Source organism: Acomys russatus, chromosome 26 (assembly GCF_903995435.1).
Source record: "Acomys russatus chromosome 26, mAcoRus1.1, whole genome shotgun sequence".
NCBI lineage: Eukaryota > Metazoa > Chordata > Mammalia > Rodentia > Muridae > Acomys > Acomys russatus.
The window spans coordinates 34,935,090-34,959,149 of NC_067162.1; the positions used below are offsets into that span (position 1 = coordinate 34,935,090).

The window sequence follows — 24,060 nt, forward strand, 5'->3', positions numbered from 1 at the left end:
TTTATTCCATCAACGCTAGAACTCTTCCACACTGTAATTTAATTGGCTTTATCCTTCCCGATTTGTCGACCACAGAGGGAGAGACCATTAATACAGCTCCCTGTCTGTCTAGAGCCTGTTCCAGGGACAACACAAATCCTACAGGTCAGAGGAAGGAGAACGTCTTGCATTTTCTCCAGTGTCCTAATGGGGATAGCTGTTTTCACATTTTAAGCTCGCCTCTCGATTCCCTCTCCCCTGGTCTGTGTTTTGAAACCAATCATCACGATCCTGAAGGAGAATGTTGTGCTGTCTCCCCAATTAAGTAGAAACCGGAATTTTCCAAGATGACCTTATGGTCCTTCAGAGCCGATAACACTCCAGGGCACTTCATGGGTCAGCTTATATAGGACATACTTACATACCATTGTTACACAGCATTATATAAATTACACATATATACGAGTGGCTCCCACGGAAACTTAGTTTTAGGGTGCTCCTAAATTGTGAATGTTTGTACCTTATTGAGGGAATGCAAGCAATTATTTAAAAAGTGATAAGTAGCTGTCAGGGTGTGTGTGTGTGTGTGTGTGTGTGTGTGTGTGTAAGCTAAATAAGCTGGGGCTTAGAGAATTTTTCTAGCTAGGTTAATGCCAGGTGAAGTATAGAGTGAAGGCTCAGCAGATACCATCCTACAGCACAGAGTACAGGACCCAGGCTCCCTCCATCTTTACAGCATTCGCTGCCAGCACATGCCTGCGGGGTTTCAGTCTCCCCTGGGGCATGCTGGCTGAAGGAGAAAGAGCTCTGAGGGATGGAGGTGAGATTATTTTTTTAATAGGAGACAGCTATAGGAGGTAGCATGTCACTCTGTCAACCGTGTTCTCTTATTTCTATGGGTCTGCAAGGGAGGACCGAGGATGTAGTCAGCATAGCAGGAGATGGATCGCAGCTCTGGCTGCCATAGGTGGTAAGAAACTTGGTCAACTCACTCAGCTTGAAAATGTTATGAGCCCCCAGGTCACTGATAGCCTCTCTGCTAACTGTGGAGGTGCTCTTCTGGTCTTTCGGTCCTTCCGGTTCTCTGCACCCCATCTTTTCACACCAAGTCAACCCAGCCTACAAGGAGAAGTGCCTACATGACGTGGGGACAGAGTGCTTCATTCCCACACTCGCCAGGGTGACCAATCTACGTGAGGCAAAACAAAGGCCCAACAGATATTAACACCAGCATTGATAATGCATATAGGAACACAGCCTGAATAATATTAAAACTGGAGAGATATACAACCGACTTCTGCATTATTCTTGAGAGAGGGATCTCCAATGCAGAGAAAAAGTATGATGGTTCTTATCCATTGATGTTGCTTGTGTAATTTGTCCCATGGGAATTCTCCTCACACCTTTACAGAATGTACTTTATGGATGCCACATCAGGAAAAGACATTTCATTCTGATGCAAAATGGATATGGTTTCTCTGCATATAATAATAAATTTTTTTTAGCAATTTAATAGACATGCTCAGATTTTAACTGCAGAGCAAAACCCCAGCCAGCCAAAGTGTTCAGTGAGGTGAGACATCAGATGGGACAGAGCTGAAAGGTGGCAAAGAGGGACATGGTAGGATGCTTCTATGGGGAGATTTTGCACTCTCGGCATCTTCAACGCTGATGCTTCGCTGCGTCTCTCAGTTTATTACATTGCCTCCTTGAGAGATTTGAATAACTAGCTATTGACCTTAGTCATCGCTGAGCTCAGCAGAGGCATAAGGAAAAAACTATAACCCCAAGAGTATGCAGTATTCTCCAGTGTAATCCACAGGGGAACAAATGGGAGATCAAGTTTTATTGCAACTGAGCCCTGCACCCAAGAGTTGAACCTCTTGGGTAAGAGCCTCGGGACCATGTCCCAAACACTGGGCAAGAGTAAGAGAATGATATCATAGCCTCCAAGGTAGAGGAGCTGGGGCTGGGTGGATGCCTCGGTCAGTAAAGTGCTTCCGGGGCAAGCATGAGGACCTGCGTTCATATCCCCAGAAGCCATGTAAACACCTGGGCATGGTGGCACTTCCCAGTAACCCCAGTGCTAGGGAGATGGGGACAGGAAGAGCCCTGGACTGGCCAGCTAGTCTTGCTAAGTCTGTAAGCTCCAAGTTTGGTGAGAGCTTGTGTCAACAAGTAAGGTGGAGACTAATTGAGGAAGGCACTGGATATGACTTCTGGCCTCCAAATGCACAGGCACACAGACAGACAGACAAACAGACACACACACACACTCAGAGAGAGAGAGAGACAGAGAGAGAGAGAGAGAGAGAGAGAGAGAGAGAGAGAGAGAGAGAGAGAGAAAAGAGCTGTCACTGTTCAGAAAGCCTGGTAAAAACATCCATGTTAACCAAATAACAATAAAAGCAACAAGCAAATGGGGATTTGCTTATGTCCAGAGAGAAAGACGATGGGTCATGAAAGTCTAGAGCAGTGGTTCTCAACCTTAAGTTCCTCATGTTGTGGTGACCCCCAACCATAAAGCTATTTTTGTTGCTACTTCATAACTGTAATTTTGCTACTGTTATGGATCATAATGCAAATATCTCTGTTTTCTGTGAAATAGCTCTGGGAGAGGGTTGTTCAACCCCCATGAGCCACAGATTGAGAACCTCTGCCTTAGAGAGTAGCCTTCAGGATGTGTATATAATTAAGATAGATGTATTGTGTATATGAATGAAAATTTCAAAGAATAAAAAAAATATTTATTTTTAAAAAGAGTAGACCATGAGTTTCCACTGGCAGATGTCCATGAGTTCTATGCCCAAAGCATGGGGCAATAGTGATGTAAGTATCACTTTCATTTGTAAACTGTTGCCAGGTAAACTTTCACAATTACATGAATGAATAAATCTAATCTCCCAGCAATATGAGAAGTTAAGAGAAGAGATGGCAAAGTTGGGAGTTTATCTAAAATTGCTTAGCTGGGAAGTCAAAGGCAGATCTGGGATTTGAACCCAGGTCATTTGGTTCCTGAGTCCTTAGCCATCACTGTTTTTCTACGCGGTCTCTTTAAAAGAGAAAGACAATTTAAAAGGACAAGGAAGATTGGAAATAAACATAAAGAGATGAGCCGAGCAGCAAGCAGCCTTATTTATGTTCTTGCTTTGGTGCATTGGTTATCTACCATTGGCAGGGGTGGCTGCCTTCCTCTGCAGAGAACAAGGCTTTCTGTCCAGAGCAGCCTGAACCTCTGAGCCTCGTCTCCTCGACCTCTAGCCATAGCTGATCTCCTTGGCCACGGAACACACTGTCCTGCCAACACAATAGGTGCCCTGTGGTGTGGTGGGGGGCTTCCTGCAGGCAGGGCACTACAAAACACTCTCTGTCTCCTTTAAGATACCTCCCCATCTTTCTCCTATGCCCGTTCTCACCCCTCACCACTTATCTCAAAACAGGAATCCAAGCCAGCTGGCCACATCTCCTCTGCACCCCTCCCTCCCTGGGCATTTGTCTTCTGGTATTGGATCCACACCCCATCAAAATCACCCTCTTCTTCAAGGTCAGGGTGACCTTGTACACGAAACCCCAAGCTCTTTTCCTAGAACTGTCTCTGCAGACCTCTGTCCACGTATGACCTGTATAGGACTCTTTCCTTAGCTTCCTGCATGTTCCATCATTCCTCACCATGTCCCTGACGGACCTCACATTTTTTTGCTAAGTTTTTGGCAGGGGGAGTTGGGTGTCTTTGGACATTTTTCGGTCTTTGCTTAACCCCAACCTCCTCATACGGGTACAAGAACTAGCTATGCCCACCTCCTTGCTTGCTTTATAGAGAATATTTAAGAGTATTCTAAGAGCCTTTCTCCATAGCTAGAACTACGATTGGTCTCTATATAGTGTGAGGAAGACAGATAAATAACTTGATTTGACTAACCTCCAAAGTCTTGGGTGCAGATTAAAGGCTGTTTCTAGGCATCAGGAGAGGAAACCAGTCCTCTAGGTGCAAACGCAGACTTGTCAAGGAACAAAGAGCACTGTCTCTGCAAGCCAAGGAAAGAACGGTGTGACTCTAGTGCAGGTTTGTGCATACAGATGGTGAGGTGTGTGGCGGGAACATCACATTAAGGCCAGCTGTGGAGGACTCTGCACGCCAGGCATGAGTTCCCCACATGCACACTTAGAACTTACTATGCGGTCAGTTAGGGGCACCAGCTGTCTGGGGCGTTAACATACAGGAATGAAACGTTGTAGTAAAATGATTATTTTGCAGAAGAATGCCCAAATAGCCACTCGTCCAATAGTGTCTTGAGGCGACCACCTTCCAGGAGGATGACCTCTCACAGCACCGCAGAGAGCATCCCAGGGGACATCTGATAAAGCAGTCTCCAAGCTCCATGGCAGGCCCAGGCTGAGGCAGTTGTTGCTCCATTCTGATTTGCTTTCTTCTTCTTCTTTTTTTTTTATGTGTTTTTTTTATGCTTTTTTATGCTTTCTTCTTTCATGGCCTGCGCTTACCCTCAGTCTCCTCATGCACATGAGAGAATCGCCTGCCTTCCTGTGGTTACTTTAGAAAGAATATTTAAAAGGTCGTCCAAGAGTCTTCACGCATAGATAGGACGATAACCAGTCATTTAATGACATTAGTATAATTTAAATGACAGCAAAAGATTTTTTAAAATTTTAACTATGTATATGTGTAGGTGGCTGGGGGCGCATGTGAGTTCAAGTGTGTGTGTGTGAGGTCTGTGAAAACAGAGTTCTCGTAGTCATGAGCCACCAAATATGGGTCTAGGAACTGAACACGGGTCCTCTGCAAGAACAGTGTTCACGCTTCTGATCCATCACTCCAGCCACAACTCACTTAATTTTAGAGCGAACACTGCAAGCACAAAGCAACCTTGTGACTTGGGAGTCCAATCTTCAAGCAGTCAGGACACCAGGCCATTTATTTCTCCCAAGAGTTTCCTTTGGTTATAATTCCAACAGTTTCCCCTGCTGCTGACAATACATCATATATTTACATAAAAGCTGACCACAGTCCCTTTGACCTCTGACTTGGCTCGACACAGGCGATCCTGTCCAACAAAGGCAGCATCGACGCCCTCTTCAACGTGATCCCCCCAACTTCAGCCTTGGGCGCCTGCTTTGTTTTCAGCCCTAAAGAAGGCATCATTGAGCCGAGCGGGGTCCAAGCTGTCCAGATCCTTTTCAGATCTACCATCCTGGGGCACTTCGAAGAAGACTTCCTGGTCGATGTTAACGGGTCCCCGGAGCCCGTGAAACTGACCATTAGGTATGGTACATTTGTAACTAAGGTAGAGACTGGAGTTTTACCTTCTGCTTGCCAGAGCCTCAAAAAGTAGATGTCTTGGTTGTCTGTTGATAAGAAGAACCCTTTGGTACAATGAGATGTTATTAAACACCCACCAGCATTTCTTTTTCATAATGGGTGTCATTGTAATACAGATGCAGATGCTATCTTATTTTTATATTTTATTAATTTATTCATATTACATATCAGTGGTTATCCCATCCCTTGTATCCTCCCATTCCTCCCCTCCTCCCATTTTCCCCTTAGTCCCCTCCCCTATGACTGTGACTGAGGGGGACTTCCTCCCCCTGTATATGCTCATAGGGTATCAAGTCTCTTCTTGGTAGCCTGCTATCCTTCCTCTGAGTGCCAGCAGGTGCAGAGTGCAGATGCTATCTTGACATCTTTCTGTAAGTTGTAACCTATCAAATAAGGGTTTAAATCGGTGGCTCTCAACCTATGCCTTGAGACTTCATTAAGCATGGCATGTCAGATATCCTGCATGTCAGACTTCGTAACAGTAGCAAAATTACAGTTATAAAGTAGCAATGGAAAAATTTTATGGCTTGGAATCACCACAACATGAGGAACTGTATTAAAGGGTTGCAGCATTAGGAAGGTTGAGAACCACTCGTTTAAATACTGACTTATAATTGCACCCCATGGTTTCCCATCCAAGTACTAAGCAGTCCAGATTCTTCTGTGCTTCTGAGATCAGAAGAGACTGGGCATGTTGAAGGTGGCATAGTGTAGACTACACCCTGTGTTTTAAGCTGTTTGGGGAAAACGAGTTATTGCAGTAGCCGCCAAATCAACGTGTGCTTTTGACAACAGCTCCTTGTCTGTTCTCACAAGGTCTTTGAATCTTTGTTATTCATTCTTATCATATGGGAATTTTCTAAACAGTCTTATTTATAGTGCCCTCACACACTGTAAAAGTGACCACTTATTAGTCCGTTGGCCAAGACTAGACACAGCTTTTATGATAGAAGTCTCTTTAGGGCTTTTCCAGCTGTTGGTGATAACTGATAGTCAAGAACAGCAGAATTTGTCCTTGAGTTTTAAAAAAAAATCTTTTTGGAACCCGTCAGGAAGATATTGACCCCTGGTGCTTAAATAGAACATTTCTTCCAAAAAGAAAGATCACACCTTCAGATCCAGCTTTGGATCCCAGGCACAGCAGGTTCTTTTAAAACATGGAAGTCTCTCTGTGGCTACCGATAGCAGGTCCCATCCCCTTACACACTGATGTGTCTCTTGGAACCTAGGGCAGCATAAGAAAGAAAGGCACAACATGGTAAAGGAAGTTATTGAGCTCATGGTATCGACTAGAAAGTCAGAATCTCGAGATCAGCTCAAAGGCTGGTTCTTTGAGGATGCCTTTCATTCTCAAACTCAACCCAAGAAGCCTTTTTATGGCCTTGATTGTGTCCCCAGACTTCCAGGTGTTTAGTCTTAGCACCTCAGAATGTGAGTATTCTTGGAGATGAGACCTTTAAGTAGGTAATTAAATTAAAATGGGGTCATGTGGGTGGGCTGTAATCCAATAGAAGAGGATTAGAAGTAAGATTAGGGCATACATACACACATGCACACACACATACACACATACATACACCACACACACATGTACACACACACACACACACACACACACACACACACACACACACCACAGTAAAGATGCCATGTACAGCTGAAGGCAGAAGCCCTTGAGTAAAAGCAGCTATTGCCAAGACCGACCCTTCCAAGGACAGAAATGCGTTTCTGTCATTTGCTGTTCAGTTTATGACATTTGTTGTTGTTGTTGTGTTGTTGTTGTTGTTGTTGTTACAGACAGTCCCTAATAACTGAAGAAAGCAAGTGGCTGTACCTAGTAGCATGCATGGTCACTCACCTCATCATAATTAGGATTTTCTTACAATTTCAATGCTTATCTGAAGCACTCTCAAGACATTTATAATTTCTCCCTCAATTGTCTATTTGTTATAATGTTAAAAGTCAGTTCAGACATAGTGTTGCACAGATGTCATCCCAGTGCTTGGGAGGTAGAGGCAGGAGGATCAGGAGTTCAAGATCATCTTTAGCTACATGGCAAGTTTGAGGTTAACCCGGAGTACATGAGACCCTATCTTTTAAAAAAAACATTAAAAATTAGAGTTGTTTCCCAAACATTTGAAACACAGACTCCTCCAGGAGGTGCACACCATGATTTACATCCTTCAGGCATCAGGAACCACATGAGAAGGATGGGAGGACACCTTCCCATAGTATGGACACCAGCCCACTGCTTATGTCCATAACAACTCACAGCTCGTGGCAAGCTCTTCACCTGGCCCCTTGAGGCTTCTTTGTCCTCTCCAGCAGATCAACTCTTTAAGCTTCTGAATCAAACTTTCTGACTTCTTGACGTCAAAATGTGTTGTCAAGAATCATATACCCTCTACGGCATCCAGCAATCAACGTGCCTCCATACAAAAACATGGCTAAGATACAGGCATACAGAGCTGCTCCTTTATATGTTTAAGACAAATGACACCCTTTGTAAATATAGACACAGCAATCCTTAACAATAAACCACCAGACAAACATAAAAAGACTAAACACCAGGATCAGACGAATTTTACCCCAGAAACTCAAGGCTGGGTCACATAGGAAAATCATTCAACATGATGCAACATCGATGCCATACAAGATCAACAAAATAAAATAAAAATCCAAATGCTTATCACAGTAAATACAAAAGGCATTTGCCAAAATCCACCAATATTTCATGATCTCAAAAGGAAAAGAGCTTAAAAGCTTAATAACGGAAAGAAACCTCCTCAGCATAAATCAGAGACCCAAATTTAAGAGCCAATACTAGGAGACTGTTCAAAGTGAGCACACATAAATATGCATGATTTTGGATTAGACAGTGGTTTCTCAGACAAGGCACCTAAGCACACAGCAAGCAAAGACAAATAAATAAATTAGACTTCATCAAAATGTAAAAAGACTTGTGCTCCAGAGTACACGGTCAAACCGAGTGGGAGATTGTATTCGCAATTCACATATCTAATAAGAGACTTCTAATATATACAGTTACAATGCAATAAGAAGATAAGTAACAAAATTTAGAACTGCAGAAAGCTTTTAGGGCACTTATCTCAAAAAGACATAGGTGTGAGGGAAATGCATGTCAAGAAATGCCGCCTCACCATCATGCAGTTGCCTGTAGGAAACAAGATGGAAATACGCACTAGTGAGCATGTGGAGGCACTGGTGCATGCATGTGTTGATATTGGCGTGGTGGTTAGTGTCAGCTGTCAGCTTGACAGGGTCAAGAGTCAGAGTTCACCCACACTCATGGTGGGTGGCCCAAGCCCATGGCCTAGGGCCTTCCCCACCGTGATGGACTGCACCCTCAAACTGTGACTCAAAATAAACCCTTCCTTTCTTAAGTTGCTTTTTTTTACAGCTGTGTCACAGCATTGGGAAAATTAATGGACACTGATGGAAATGTAAGGTGTTACAGGCAGTATCAGGAACAGTCTTGTGTACACACACACACACACACACACACACACACACACACCTCTCTTGGATCATTTCCTCCAAATTTCCATGCTTTCCCACCCACCTTCTTTTTAAAGTGCTTTCTGCTTTTTCTCGGTGAAAAGAAAAACTCACCTGTTGAAAGAATGCTTGGGGCTTTATCCCTAAACACATTACCAATTACTAAGAGGGAGGAAAAAAACCTGCATAGATTTTCTTCTCCACTTCACTTCCTCTCAAACCCAGTGTGGCATGTGTTCAAAAGTATTCTAGCACTTCGAACTGTGCACAGTGGTTTAGAAAACCTGCGAGTCACTGGCACTACAAGTAAAGGCCTGGTTATATGAAAGTAATAATACAATAATATACAATAGATCGTGTTTTCAGCTCTGTCTTACTATGACTTCACTTATTACTTTATTCTTTTATTGTCAGGTGCCCTGTCCAGGACCCCACATATTTTGGGCTGGTGTACTGTGGTGGTTTGATAGGCATGGCTGCCATAGACTCGTGTGCTTGAATGCTTGGCCCGTGGGGAAATGGCACTATAATGAGTTGTGGCCTTGTGGGAATAAGTATGTCACTGTGAATGTTGCCTTTGAGCTCTCATACGTAGGCTCAGGCTATGCCCAGGGTTGAGACCGTCCCCTGTCTGCTGCCCGTGAGCCAAGATGTAGAAGTCTCAGCTCCTTCTCCAGATACTCACGCGACCACATTCAAGTCCAGGTGGCATCATTTAGCCGCAGTTCTCTCAGTGGCCGGAGCCTGTGATTGCATGTGCTTTATCTCTGGGTCTTTCAAGCTCTGCACTGATTAAATGATGACTTTATGCAGTTCCCCCTGCTCTGTTCCTACTTTCTTTTGTCCCTGTTCATTTCAAATACTTTTGACCTACTTTTTACTCTGGCCCCCAGAAGTATCTTTTCCAACCCAAGTGTATAAGCTGTGAACTTCTTCGGCTTCATTCCCAGTTGGATCCTAACGTGCCGCTGAGCACTGGACAGGCTTTTGTAAATCACCTCACATCATCAGCTTGAAATGCAGGCATGTGAACAGACCTCAGACTTGCCACTTGCCACGCTGAGTCTTGCCTGTGGTCACTCCTCAAGGCTTGCAGTAGCTTCTTAGCATGTTAGGGCCACTTCTCTAGCAGCCAGTGGTGTCACTAAGGTGCCAACGTGCTGCATGTGGCATAACAGGTATCTGTGTGTCTCTACCATTTATCGCTTTACCACGTGTACAGATTGCTCAGCCTTTACCTTTGCTATAGGCATTTTAAAAGGTATTGACCATGGGGAACAATAATTGTCGCTTAACCATTAAACAAAATACCTGCCAGATAAGCTTTCTTTGGCTGTTGTGAAAGATAACCGCAAGTTTGGTAGATTAAAACAATATAGATATATTCTTTTAGAGATCTATAGATTAGAAGCCCAACACTGGTCTTAATTGAGCCAAGATTAAGGTGATGGTAGAACTATGAATCTTTCTGGATGCCCCAGGAGAGAGTCTGTTCCCCCAAGCTTTTGCAGTTTCTTTCATTCTCTTTGACCAATGTTAATAGCAGCACTAATCTATGGGTATAAATACGTAGAAAGTAGTTTGACAACATCTTTATTTAGTAAAACAACAGTAGACAGTTGCCACCTAAGCCCTTTTGACCTCTCCAACCAAGGAATGACTTTTCTCCTGTGTAACCAGCCTGAAATCCAACCACAAACTGGTTGGTTACCTCCATAACTGTCATGCCTCTATTGTACCAGTGAGCACATCTTGCTTGTCTGGTTAGTGTAGTATTGTAGTGTGCAGGGATCACTGCTGTGTAAGACCAGTGGTAATTCCTCCCCTCCCCTGTGGCCTGAATAGCATCATCCAACACTATGAAAGCTAGCCCATAGGGAGGATATTTCCAAAGACCCAATATACATTTTTCTTATTTTTAACTATTTATTTTATCCTTAATTATGTGTATATATGTCAGAGGGGACATGTGCTCATATGAGTGCAGGTGTCCAGATGTCAAAAAAGGAATCAAATCCCCTAATTCTGACGTTATAGGCAGTGTGAGCCACCTTACATAGGTGCTTGGAGCTAGATTCCAGTCTTCTGTAACAACAGTACATGTTCTTAACCACCTAGCCACCTCCCCCAATTTTTGTATCTTGATGAGTTGATTTCCTTACAGTGCATATGATTCATCCAAATTAACCACATTTTGTGGGATTAGTTTGGTGATCTGGCTGCCTCTTCCCTGATCACTGGTAGGAACAAATTCACTAACCACACTGTCATTTCCTAAAACTTACAGTTTGAGACCTGAAAAACATTTTTTTTGTGTGTGTGTGTGTGTGTGTATGAGTGTGTGGTATGCATGTGTTTGTGTTCATGTTCACATGTGTGTGAACACACATGTGCACATGTATGCTAAGGCCTAATGTGACACCAGGTATCTTTCCCACTCTCTGCTTTGTTTGCTAAGGCAGGGTCTCTCACTGTACCTGAGGCTCACCAGTTCTCATTAGCTAGACACCATGCCCCAGGGACTCCCTGTCTCCACCTCCTGAGTGCTGGTATTACAAGTGAACCCCCTGCTCACCCAGTTTTTATGTGGGTGCTATGGATCTCTACTCCCACGCATACTCTTGCACACGGATGCTGTGCCCACTGAGATACCACCTATACACTCTGAAAAGTGATTGTAGTGGCCCCTGTAATGGCCTGTCACGCCATGGCTTCTTAGACTCTGTCCCTGACTCCATGCCGAGGCGTGTTTATTTGTGTGTATTCTCTTCCTGCTTCTAATCATTACTATACTGATTGGATTCATCCCCTATTTTACCAATTTGTGTTTTGACTTTCAGAGGCTGTGTCATTGGACCTACATTCCATTTTAATGTCCCTGCTCTGCACTTTGGTGATGTTTCCTATGGTGAGTAACTATATTCTCGTGTGTGTGTGTGTGTGTGTGTGTGTGTGTGTGTGTGTGTGTGTGTGTGTGCGCGCGCACACGTATGTGTGCATGTATGTGTGTGTGCATGTGTGTATGTACGCGCGTGTGTGTGTGTGTGTGTGTGTGTGTGTGTGTGTGTGTGTGTGTGTATGTGGTATACACAGGTGGAATCTGGAGGATAATCTTCAATGTCATCCTCAGAAATACCAACTACCTCCTTGAGCTGGCCAGTAAGCCCCAAAGTGGTGGTTTGAATAAGAATGGTCCCCATTGACACGTGTTTGAATGCTTGATTTATTCTGATTTTGCCCATCTGGCTGCATAGCAGCCTCCTTAGAGAGATGCTTTGGCGTTCTAATGAGGCTGGTGAGGTTTGACTCCACAGTTCCGAGGCTCCAGGCTGAAGGATGTTCTGTCTGTCTGTGTTGTCATCTTTCTGGATGGCTGCCCTGTGATGCTTCCTCCTGTCTGCGGTAGGAGCAGTGGTGTCTCCCTCGCTTGTTTCTCACAGGTTTTCACTGCTGAGTGTGTGGTGTGCAGCGTTGTGATTGAACCAAGGATCCTTCTCAGCGATACAGTCTCTGTCTCGAGTGTAGATCATCAAAATGGAGGCCCTGAGACTGTTAAATGATTTGCCAAAGTCACACAGGATTGGCAGAATTGGGATGGTGCCCCAATGAAACAAAATTTGGTACCTAGCTGATTAGAAGGAAGAAATTTATGATAAGTATTTATGATCTACTGATGTCCAACCCCATGTAACCAAATCCTATCGCTTGATGTGGCATATCTCTTGAGAAAGAGAATTTAAATTGTATTTAGTGGTATAATTTGCCTTGGTTTAAAGTTAATTTGTCCTCCTATTTGGAAGATGATAGTTGGAAAAGCCCAACTTGAGAAATGCTCATTTAAATCCATATCCCTGAGTCCTCCCAGTCCATCCCATTGTCTCCTGTGTGTCTTGCTTTGTGTTGAGTGGGCCATCTACTGTGCAGAAAAATAGTTCTTTAGGAAAACCCTATTTGCAATGTGTTTGTTGGGTGCCTTACATCTGGGTGTTGGGAGAATTTCAGTTAGTCAGCAAGTTTTATATGATGACCGCCACATGCGTTATACATAAGGCACATGATGTAAGTATACACACCTTTCCCAGATTACGTATCTCCTGTATTCTGAGTTCCTTCTGTGAATAACTACAAATGTGCCGCCTCGTACATTCCCTTCTGCTTTATGAAGAGTCTTTGCTTACTAGAAACATGAGGGTTTTCTCTAAAGTCTGCCCAGGACTCCCAAGAGTCTAAAGGTTTTGGCCATGCACACTACTGAATACGTGCAGTGGCTTCTTTAGAGGCCCATCGTTTCACAGCTGTGTTCCCCACACTTCACCTTTTAAAATTATCTGCTGCTGCTGCTGCTTCTGTGGGGTCTTGTGATCTATAGCTTCTGGTTTCTTTAAGAGGTTTTATAGGTGAAGATTCTGCAGAGTGGGAGAGTACTTGCTTGGAATGTTCAAGGCCCTGGATTCCAGGCCTAGCAACAGGCAGGCAGGCAGGCAGGCAGGCAGGCAGACAGACAGACAGACAGACAGACATTGTTATTCAGATTTTTTAAAAAACTTTGTGTGTATGGGCACTTTACCTACATGTATGTAAGCATGCCATGTGTGTGCAGTGTCCAATAAAGGCCAGAAGAGGGCGTCAGATCTCCTAGAACTGGAGTTAACAGATGACTGTGAGCCACCATGTGGGTTCCAGGAGTCAAAACCCAGGTCCTCTGCAGAAGTAGCAGTGCTCTTAACCGCAGAGCCATCTTAGCCCCAAGAAATTAGAAAGAGCTTCTAACGGGAATTTTGCATCAGATAAACATATAAATGTTGAAGGAGAATGAAATCTTTTGAGAATGGTCCCCTTCAAGCCAACATTTGAGTACAGGAAGAAGGATAAGTTTCCCCTGTGAATCCCAGAACATTCCACCAATACTCTTGTTAATTACCCTAAGTCTTATCTACAGACGCTAACTAGAGCAAATACACATGTTAAGAACTGTGAAATACTTTCATTCTGGTAGATCTGTAGATAAAACAGACTGCAGATAGAATGAAGGGCCTAGCATTCTTACTAATAACCAGTCTTCAACAAACCAACAACCCCCACAGGCTCTGTGAAGGGTAGGGGACAACGCAGACATTGGTACAAGGAACTATCCTAAGTAAGTTTTAATGAGTTTATTCTGTGAAAAACTTCTGGCTGAGGGAATTGGTCTGGGTTGTTATTTGGAGAACCATGTGACTGTGGATTCCATTTTTCATAATAACCCTATATTAGTAGATTGTTTACCTCACTGATGGGCCAGGTAAGGTCAGTGTAGTTTTCAGAGTCGTTCCTGGCTGTATCTAGAAGAAGTAAACACGTACATTATCCTGTGGTTATTCTCGATCTAGAAGTGATGGCAAGATAACAGCCACCCAGGGAATCTAGCTAAACGTTGTATTTATTGTTTTCCCATAAGGGAGACCTACATCTCTCACAAAAGGAGTGTGAGCCTCACCAAGTAGATGGCAATGAATGGGGCTGAGTGTCGCTTGGCACAGAGCTCGGGGAGGGGAACTAGTGTTAGTCTCTGGCTAGCTCTACCTCAGACCACCAAGTCTTTCCTGGGACAGCCCATGATTGCACACTCTGCCAGCAGCCCTGGGAACATGGCTCTCAGAAAGGGCCAGAACACATCATGTTACCTCTAGGCAAGCCCTAGATCAAACAGCAGACCAAAGTGTGTAGGCTTCTCTTTTCATACTCTGGCAAATAGGAATAAGTATGATCCTTTTTTTTTTTTTTAAAATCTGCATTTTGCACAGAGACCAAAGGCAAAATGCACTTCTACAAGACAACTCAAAATAACTTAACAGTAGAGGCTGCCGCTTTAGAGGGGCCTGGGTGACAACCAAGGGTCTTGTTTTGTATTACTGTCTAACCTGCATGAATTAATGCACAATAAATATTCTTTAGTTGATTCATGAATGAATGGAATGCATTTATTGATTGTGTGGTTGATTTAAGGCTTTAACAGGGAATGAATAAACACGAAGAGAGTGACATACATTTGGGAAGGGGAAGATGCCACAATGGAGTCTGCCACTTGGTAAATGCATTAGAAAGACTTTGCACGGAGAGCCTAGGGATGCGGCTGAGTCACTGATGTGCTGTGAGAGCGTGGGAACTGGAATTTGATCTCCCAGAGCTTGGGTTCTGGATGCAGAGTGTGAGCTATCTGGATGCAGCAGAGCATACTTATAAGGCCAGCATTGGGGAGGAAGAGATAGAAGAATCCTTGAGCTTTTCTGTACAGCAAGTCTAACTAAACAAAGAAACCCCAGGCTCAATGAGAGACCCTGTATCAAAAAATAAAATGAATAAGAGGAAGACACCTGACACTGACCTCTGACCTCCAGATACCCCCCCACATATGCACAATACATATATACATACATGCGTGCATGTGTACATACATACATGCATACATACGTACAACAAGTTAGAAAGTAGTGAGGCACAGTGAGGAATTACAAACAATGCTAGGTCATTGCTAGGGGAGATTTATTGGCCACAGGAGGCTATTGGGGGAAGGGAATCTTTCTTACCTCATGTCTCGTTTTCCAGGATTTCCCCATACTTTGATGTGTTCCCTCAATAATACATCTTTGGTCTCCATGACCTTCAACCTGCGTGTCCGTGGAGATGGCGAAGGCATGTGTAGCATCCCAAGCTACTTTCAGGAGTCAGACAGCAAAAAACGGTCATGGATCAACACAGAAGTATCTACAACGAAACCAAAAGAGTTCACCATCACTCCCAGCAGCGGCACCATCCGTGCCCAGGGCTTTGCTGCCATCAAGGTAAAGTGCGCAGCCTTCAGCCCACACAGCCAAACCCCCATCTTTCAGATAGCCGACACCTCACCTAGGGTTCTCTGTCCAGTGACAGTGAGACGGAGTGCCAGAAGAACCACTTGCAAAACTGAGACTACGGAACCAAATGCAAACAGGTCGGGCAAAGAAATTAGCATAGCTCATGTTACTGGAATTGCTAAGGAACTGCCTGTGCTCAGACCGTTCTAGCAAAACTGTCATCAATAAACCAAGTAGAGAGTCAAATTCACAGCACGGAAAAGGGAACAAAGAAATCCAGTGGCCCCACCGCTCAGTGGTCTTGGGGTCCTAACATGAGACTCAGTTTAAGTGGCGTAGTTCTGGTCTGGATATGGCTTCACCACCATCACCACCATCTCAGCGCTAGTCTCTCCTCCAAGGCAGTCCGACCAATCTTCGGAACTGTGGAAGATCTCTTTCCAGGAGAAAAGAGCAACCAGGCAACAGCCTTCTTCCTCTCCATCTTGGGAGCCCCGGGGGTTGATGAGGAAAGGGATCCCAGTTTCTTGGGAACCATTGTGTCAGTAGTCTAATGGCCAAAAGAAGAACACAAGTGTCTCTAGAAATAACCATGCTCCCACCAGACCAGTACACCCCAGTTGATTTGCATGCTGTAGACCCAGTGCCTTCACGGGAACCGTGGCTTCTTGTTATTTCCCATGCATTCACTGTTCCCCCAAAGACAACGCACCCATCGGCTCTAATAGAAGAGTGAAAGAACTCAGAGTCTGGCTTCAGACTCAGGCCCCCCACAATTAGAAGCATCCAGGTTTATACTAAGCTGACAGCCAGGCCCTTCAGGCTTGTGGCATAAGTCTGGGTCCTGGCAAATGTGAGTGCAATGTTTCTTTCCATCGGGCCTTTGTATTTACATCCACAGGAAGAGGGATGCAAAGGCTGCCCAGCACCCTACTGTCACCCTAGGCTTGGTCTGAAATCAGGACAGTGCAGCGGCCTTCGTGGCGGCCATCATAGTACCATCAGCAGGATTATTTCATAGTTAACTAGGGAGGGTTTTTGCTTCTTCAGACACTGGGATCTTGCAAAATGAAAGGCTGCTAAGCTGAAGCAGTGATTTCTGGGAAATGAAGCCTTTATAGCTAAAGTGGCTAATTCTTTAGATATTATCATTGAATATTCCCTCCAGCCACTGTTTCATCCTCAAATTAAACAAGATGCTTTTCAATATCTCACCTTAAATCTGTTCATCTGAACTCATTTTCTTGGAATGTTCAGCCTTTCCACAGGCCTCTCTGGGGGCGTCTAGAGGTTTGCGATGTCATTGCACTCTCTGGAGATTGTTGGCTTCCTGGTTAGGAGCTCAGCCACAGTGGATTTTTTTTTTTTTTTTTTTTTTTTTTTTTTTTTTTTGCCCCTGGAGATAGCACAGGAGTGTTGGAAGACAGTGTCTCCCCACCAGCCTCCTACCAGACCCCCTGGGCTTTCTTCCTACCGACCACAATCCCACTACATAAACAAAGTGTTCCAATCACACTGACATCCTCTGCTTTTCTCCGAGCTGGACAAATTTTCTTTCCAAATCAATGCCTGCCTTCTTTTTATTTGTTGTGTATATTTGGCAAAAGCCCTCTCTGAGCTTCATCTTTCCCTCCTGAGCTGCACTTCAGCCAGGTCTGTGTGGACTCAAATTTGCATGCGGCAATTCCCTCTGCAACCAAAAAAGATTTTAATTAGTACCTGATACATAATTTATAGGCAGAAAACCCTTAGCCCATGCCAGAAGCTGTTTTCCAGACTAACAAGTATCCCTTCCAGTAGAAATCATTTTGAAGCAATTAAAAGTTGTAAGGAGGCTTTCAGAGGGCCTAAACACCAAGTTTCTGAGCAGTAAATACAAACGCAAGCGAGAATGTTCTGGGGAGGGACTGTCCTCAGGTGGACCTGGCTTTGGACCTTCCTATTTTCTGCTCTAATAATGAAACTGGAAAGGGGAGGCAAGTCTTTAGCTTGAAAAACTGATTGCCCCAGCCAGTTTCTGAAACACACACAGTTATTTTCATTTCCCTTTGCTGTAAGGAAAAAAAAATCACTACACTATTTACTCAATTATATTGAAGTTTTGTCATTTAGATGGCCCCCTGTAGCATAAGGAACAATTTGAGTTGTAATAATTAAAGTCAGCTTGATGTTTCTCACCATCTATGGTCATTTTCCTCTTGTGTGGGTATGTAGTCCCCGGGACAGAAATCAGTCTATTGCACTAACAACGTTGGGTCTCTAACCCAGCTTTTGAAAACACTCACCAAGCCCTGACCCCACAATGTAACTTGTTGAGTGTAAAACACCATCCATCCAGTGAAGCAGGCCACTTAGAAACTGTGCTGGCTGGAGTGCCCTCCTCTGGCTCCCAAGCCCCCACCCCCCCCCCTGTGCAGAGAGCTAGCCTTTCTAAACAGCAACTTGTCACTTTTTTCTTCCCAGGTGACCTTGTGTTCCAACACTGTGCAGAAATATGAGCTGGCGCTGGTGGTAGATGTGGAGGGCATTGGAGAAGAAGTTCTGGCACTCTTGATCACAGCCAGGTAGCACACACCTACTCCCCTCTGCTAGTGTACCCCCTCCCTTCCCCAGCCCAGTGTCGGGCTGCCTCCCATGAGGCAATTAGCCTGCTAAACACTGTGTACTGGGTCCCTCTTGCCTTCCTGGGGTTGGGAATGGAATCCAGGGTACAAAGGGCAAAGCTTTGAACCAGAGAATGTTTGCAAGGGACCTTTGCTGGGGATACTAGGAACCAAGAGGCTTTATATATGTGTGTGTTGCATTGCCCTCTGGTGAGCCTTTCAAAGTATACAACCGGAAGGCTTTAGCAGGGAGGTGATGAGTTGCTAAATGTTATTTTCAGTTTTTAATGTCATATGCCAAGGTCGTGTAGGAGAAGGTGCTACTGCCAGTCTATAATGATATTAATTTATCACCTTCAGTCTTCGTGTTACACGAAGAGTGTGTCTGTGTATCGTATATGTGTGTGTGTACACCTGAGTGCAGGGATGCGCTCACTCCTCTGTGCACACCTACAGGCCAGAGATTGGTCTTACGCATCTGGCTTTATCATTCTGCACCTTGCTGAGCCTGGAGCTCACGGTTCTACCTAGACTAGCTGCCATGGAGCATCCAGGGTCCACCTGTCTCTGCCCCACCACTGGCGGCTTTTCTATGAGTACAGCAGATCTTAGCTCAGTTCCTCAGGCTTTGCTCCGCAAGCACTTTATTCACAGCTGCATCTGCCAGGCACCCAGCTTCTCTCTCTCTCTCTCTCTCTCTCTCTCTCTCTCTCTCTCTCTCTCTCTCTCTCTCTCTCTCTCTCTCTCTCTCTTCTTCAGTGAGTCAGGAAGGATTTCTGAAGTTAAGCTTAAATAGGGCTATACTCTTTCCACCGTAATCAGCCTCCAGAACTGCATGGAGGCAAACACTGTGGACAGAGAGACGGGACAGAGCAGAGTGCATATGTCAGCCCTTGCGAATTAGGTCTTATGAGTCTTAGGAAGACACACCTAAAGGAAGGTGCAGACAGGCTGACTGGTGAGAGATAATAACTGGCCCCCCGTGTGTGTGTTGGAAACTTGAATAAGAATAAACCTGGGAGGAACTAGGACTCTTGATGCCTCCGTGCTCTTAAAAGGCATTACAATCTGACATGTTTGTTTACTTCACTGAAAACAGGAAAAGCTCTTTGGTCCAGCCTGCACCATTCTGAAGTCAGCCTTTGTTGGCTCTCACCTTGCATTTGACTTCTGTGCTGCCTGTTTCTGATGCTCTTCAGCCTCCTCTCCCTGCAGTTATTCTGAATTGTTAAAAAAAAAAAAAAAAAAAAAAAAAAAAAAAGGCAATAGTGCTTAAAGGGACTATGAGTTTCCTGCTAAGGTTTGCTGTGACCCGTGTAAAATATCATAAACCCCCCTCTGCCACAAGGGCTCAGGAAGCAAAGGGATGGCTTTGAGAAAGTCACTGGGTCAACTGACAGTGTCCACACTAGCTAAAAATGAGCACTTGTCCCTGCTCGGAAACAGGCATCGGGTTAAAGAAAGATCCTTTCATGTTCTCATTTTCTGTGTCCCCTGCGGTAACTTCTCACTAACTCTCAACAGAAGAGCTCCTCTTAGAAGTCGCGCCCCATGGTACCCACTTGGAGAGCCAGCAGTGACCCTTGCCGTGCCACACACCCCCCCCCCCCCCCGTCCCAGGCTCGTCCCCTCTTGCTGCGCCCTTACATTGTACCTGGATTCCTCCATCCCCGACCTAAGGGTCACAGCCCCACTGAACAATGCCATCTGATCCCCAGAATGACTTTTTACTCCCTAGGGCAGTGAGATGTGAGACAAAAAGCAGGTGCCTCAAAGTCACACAGGCTGGACTTTGTAAGGTCAGCATACGCTGAGCTCCGTGTAACTCAGAAAGCGGTCCCCTTCATCTTTGCGCTTCATGTCCCGACAGTGACATAGGGCAGATTAGACACTGAGAGCAATAGGCATTGATAAAACCCAAGCCCCGGAGTGATAGAACAATGGCAACACAGGGCTACATGCAAGGAACATTGGTGCAGCTCCAGTCCTGGGCTGAGCTGCCGGAGACAGCCACTCTGCATAAGAATTAGAATTATTGTTTTTAGATGATTCAAGCTTTGTTAGCTTTTAACCCATTCCAGTGTCACAGTGAGCTAAGACTCCATGCAGTTGGCACTGGCCCTATTTGACCCAGATACACTACCCTGAGGAACTTGGCTATAGGGCCCTTCATAAAGGAGGAACGCTGTAAAAAAAATCAAAAGTAAGGGTTGTCACTATTTAAGGAAGTCTACCTCTGGTTCTTTCCTGATTAACTAAGGGTAAGTGGGGGCAGACAGAGAGAGAGAGAGAGAGAGAGAGAGAGAGAGAGAGAGAGAGAGAGAGAGAGAGAGTGAGATAACAGGACAGAAGAGTTGAAATGGTCACTTGTACCCCCACGGTATCCTCTAAAAAACCATGACAGTGGCAGATGCATTTAGCTTAGGAGCCTGACATTTTGGATGTAACAAACTCTCCATTTTGAACTGTTTAATGGGTTCCTTCGAGCAGGTGTGTTGTACCTACCCTCCAACTGGTTACTGCAGAGGTGAACTTTGGACGCTGCTTCCTGAAGCATCCATACGAGAAGACCATCCAGATTGTCAACCATGACGACCTTCCTGGATGCTATAAAGTCCTGCCTCAGGTGAGTTGCTTTATCCTTCTTCGATGTTGAACTTTCTTCCAATGGATCCTCTCGGTGAGAAAGGGGCATCCTCCTGAGCAGACATAGTCTTGGGCATGGAACCCCATGCTTCGGATTTTTGTCACAGATGAGAGCCGGGTGAGAGAGCCACACTTGGACTGCTCTCTCTATGAATGAGCAGCTGCAGGTGTGAACTGCTGTTAATTTCCCTGGGAAATTGTCCTTGATAAAGAAGAGAAAGTGTCAATTAAGCCAACATACAGAAGTGCACCTGCAAATAATTGCCTGTGAATTAACCAAGCTTGGGAAATGAGCTGGGAGAGTTCATTTGTGCTCGCGGCCAGGGCTGAACAGCATCACCAAGATACAGCAATGAGATGTTTACAAATGGATCCTTTGGATATGAAAGCTAGAGGTTACACAGGAGGAGAAACTGTGTCTTAATTCCTATCAGACAGACCTTTCCACACACTCCTATACCCAGCTACGTGGGGGACCAAACAGGTCACATAGGCAGAAAATTCAGAATGACTCATAGAGAGTAATGGAAGGTCGCCAATGACATACGGTTTACCAAGAATGCAATTAGGTTTAAATTTTAGCTCTGTGAGTACAGACTGCAATGTAAATTCAAGATAATTGGCGGGGGGGAGTAATTTGCAAATTTTATTAGTTAATTTTCTGTTGCTATGATGAACCGCCATGGCAGAGACAGCTTATAGAAGAAATAGTTTATTCTAGTTTCTAGTTCCAGTGGGATAGGAGTCCACCATGTCAGGGAGGCATGGCAGCAGTCCCCTGGAGCAAGAAGTGAGTTGAGCACATTTTAACATACAGGTAGCAGAAAGGGCAGCCTGGACTGGAGAGAGGCTACAAACCCACAGTTACATCCTAAATCAATCAGCACAACCAACTAGAGACCAAGTGTTCATTACCCAAGCCGGGCGCGGGCGGGGGGGGGGGGGGGGGGCTTTCTCATTCAGAACACTGCAAAGGTTTATTTGGCTGCTTATTTAAGTGGTTTGTTTGTTTTGTGGTTTGTTTTGTTTTGTTTTGTTTTTGGTGGGGAGGAGGGCACAGAATCAATAAAGGTGTAGGCTGCATCTGAGAAATACAGCTGAAGGAAGATGGTAACCACTGGTCAAAAGTCTGCCAGTGTTCTCTGCAGCTCTTGTCATCTGTAAGGAAAATTTATAGGGTATGGGGAGGATGGGTGGCCACATCACTTAGAGTGACTAAAATCACCTGCAAGTCTCAGTCATGAGAAGCGCCAACTCAAGTGCTTAAACCAAACAAAGAAGGCTGAGTCAAGACAAGATGGCTACCTCCCACTAGTCAAAGGGCTATTCTGTAGGAGAGAATGTTGGAACCATAACGTGGGCTTTTCTAGGACATAAGCAGAGACCAAGAACCATGCTCTAGGGCACGTAGACCCAGCAACAGCAGCAGCAGGGGAAGGCTCTACACAGTGAATACTCAAGAACTCAGAGCAGAGCCTGCATCCAGGTCAACACAGGAGTGCTGGGAACCCAGTAGAACACGTGCCTTGGGTGCAGCATTGAAGGGGAAGCCTGCTCAGGCATTAAGATACTCAGTATCTATATTTTTTTGCCACATGTTCTAAGATATTAAATTAATTTTTAAAAAGCTATTGTGGGCAAAATATCATTATTTGGATAAAGGTCACTGTTAGAGACTTCTCCTGTGTTGTCTCAGGCTCCGAGGGGCTCAGCTAAGGAATGATACACTACAGTAGAGTGACCAGTTGCAGAAAGAGTAGGGGGGATGTCCCAAAAGGGTGAGAGCTACACAGTGTGCCTTTCTGCTGGGATCTAAGGCCTTCTGGAAGGTTTTCAGGATTACCCAGACTTACATTGTAAGCTTTGGGCCAGGAAGTAGGCTTGGCAAAAGGAGAAGCCAGGCTCCAAAAATGATATTCAGCCATAGAAAAGACAGATACAAAGGTGATCACATGCTGTAGAAAAGCATCACACTGAATATCCTCGGAGCAGGGCACCCCACCCCTGCTCCGAGCACACCTTGCAGCTTCTGGGGGTAGGGTAACTGGAGCAAATTCGAGAAAAATAAAGTGTCTGAGGCAGGTCAAGGAGAAGAGCAGGCTAAGAAGGAGATCACAAGAGCAAAGGGTTGCAGGTGGGATGAGGACTGTGTGCTCCAAAAGTGCCGCTGGCATGGCGTACGTTAATGGGGTGCAAAGGTCTAAGGCGATGGGAAATGGAGCATGAAGGCACAAAGGACCCAGCTGTAGACCTTGGCCATGAAAGCCTATTGTCCTGAATGCCTGCTATGCTCACCTCTACATCTCATTGGTCTGGGAACCTGGGAATTTGTGCTTCATATACACTCCACTTAACCTAATGTCCTTTTGGCTGAATCAGGGTCTTTGTACCATAGACTACTTAAATGATGAGATAGTCCTGACTCTCCACGGACTCAGAATGACCCTTGTTTCCGTAATAAACTAGTATGCCATTTGTTCCCCTCTCAACATGGCTAGCTTATCTCACTTGTCTCTCTCTCTCTCTGCAGCTGTATGAAAGTCCACCCCCTGTACTGCTTTCCAGCCCCTCCCCATGTGGGGTCATCTCCCCCCACAGCACTGTGAACATACCACTAGCCTTGGAGACCCAGGTCACTGGTGAACACAGATCCACGGTTTATATTTCTGTCTTTGGGAGCCAAGAAGCACCTCTGGTGAGTCAGTTTTCAGAATCGCAATTGAAGTCTCATGTCTCATGCTCCCTACCATAGTGTTTTTAGCTTCTTCCTTTAAGGCATGTGTTGTCATTGTGTACCCTCTGGCTTCTGTAGTTAAGGGCTCTATGTTTTCATTCTACAATAGTAAAACACCTGGAAATACACCCAAAAGTTGTAAGGCAGTATAGGAATTGTTCTTAAGCCTAACCTGAGTACCACTATTTTCATATGCATACATATGTGCGTGTACACACACACACACACACACACACACACACACACACACGGTTGGTGTCTCTCCATGGTCAGCATATCTGTATGTTCAACAGGCTCCTTGGTTGTTCCCAGAGCAAAGCCAAGTTTTGGCATCACTTGGTCACCTACAGGCTGCAAGATCACTTCCATGCCCATCTCCCCAGATCTTCTCCTACACAGCAGCTGCATTAA

General features: G+C 44.9%; 1 protein-coding gene across 1 annotated transcript in view; it reads left to right on the forward strand.

The window, feature by feature from the left end:
- Hydin (HYDIN axonemal central pair apparatus protein) overlaps positions 1–24,060 on the forward strand; it is a 306,967-nt gene that overhangs the window by 84,025 nt on the left and 198,882 nt on the right. The window contains exons 11-16 of the mRNA XM_051168753.1: positions 5,034–5,257; positions 11,674–11,741; positions 15,419–15,654; positions 18,130–18,230; positions 20,760–20,895; positions 23,446–23,610. Of these exons, the coding sequence (XP_051024710.1) occupies positions 5,034–5,257; positions 11,674–11,741; positions 15,419–15,654; positions 18,130–18,230; positions 20,760–20,895; positions 23,446–23,610 (930 nt within the window). The remainder of the gene's footprint in view (positions 1–5,033; positions 5,258–11,673; positions 11,742–15,418; positions 15,655–18,129; positions 18,231–20,759; positions 20,896–23,445; positions 23,611–24,060) is intronic.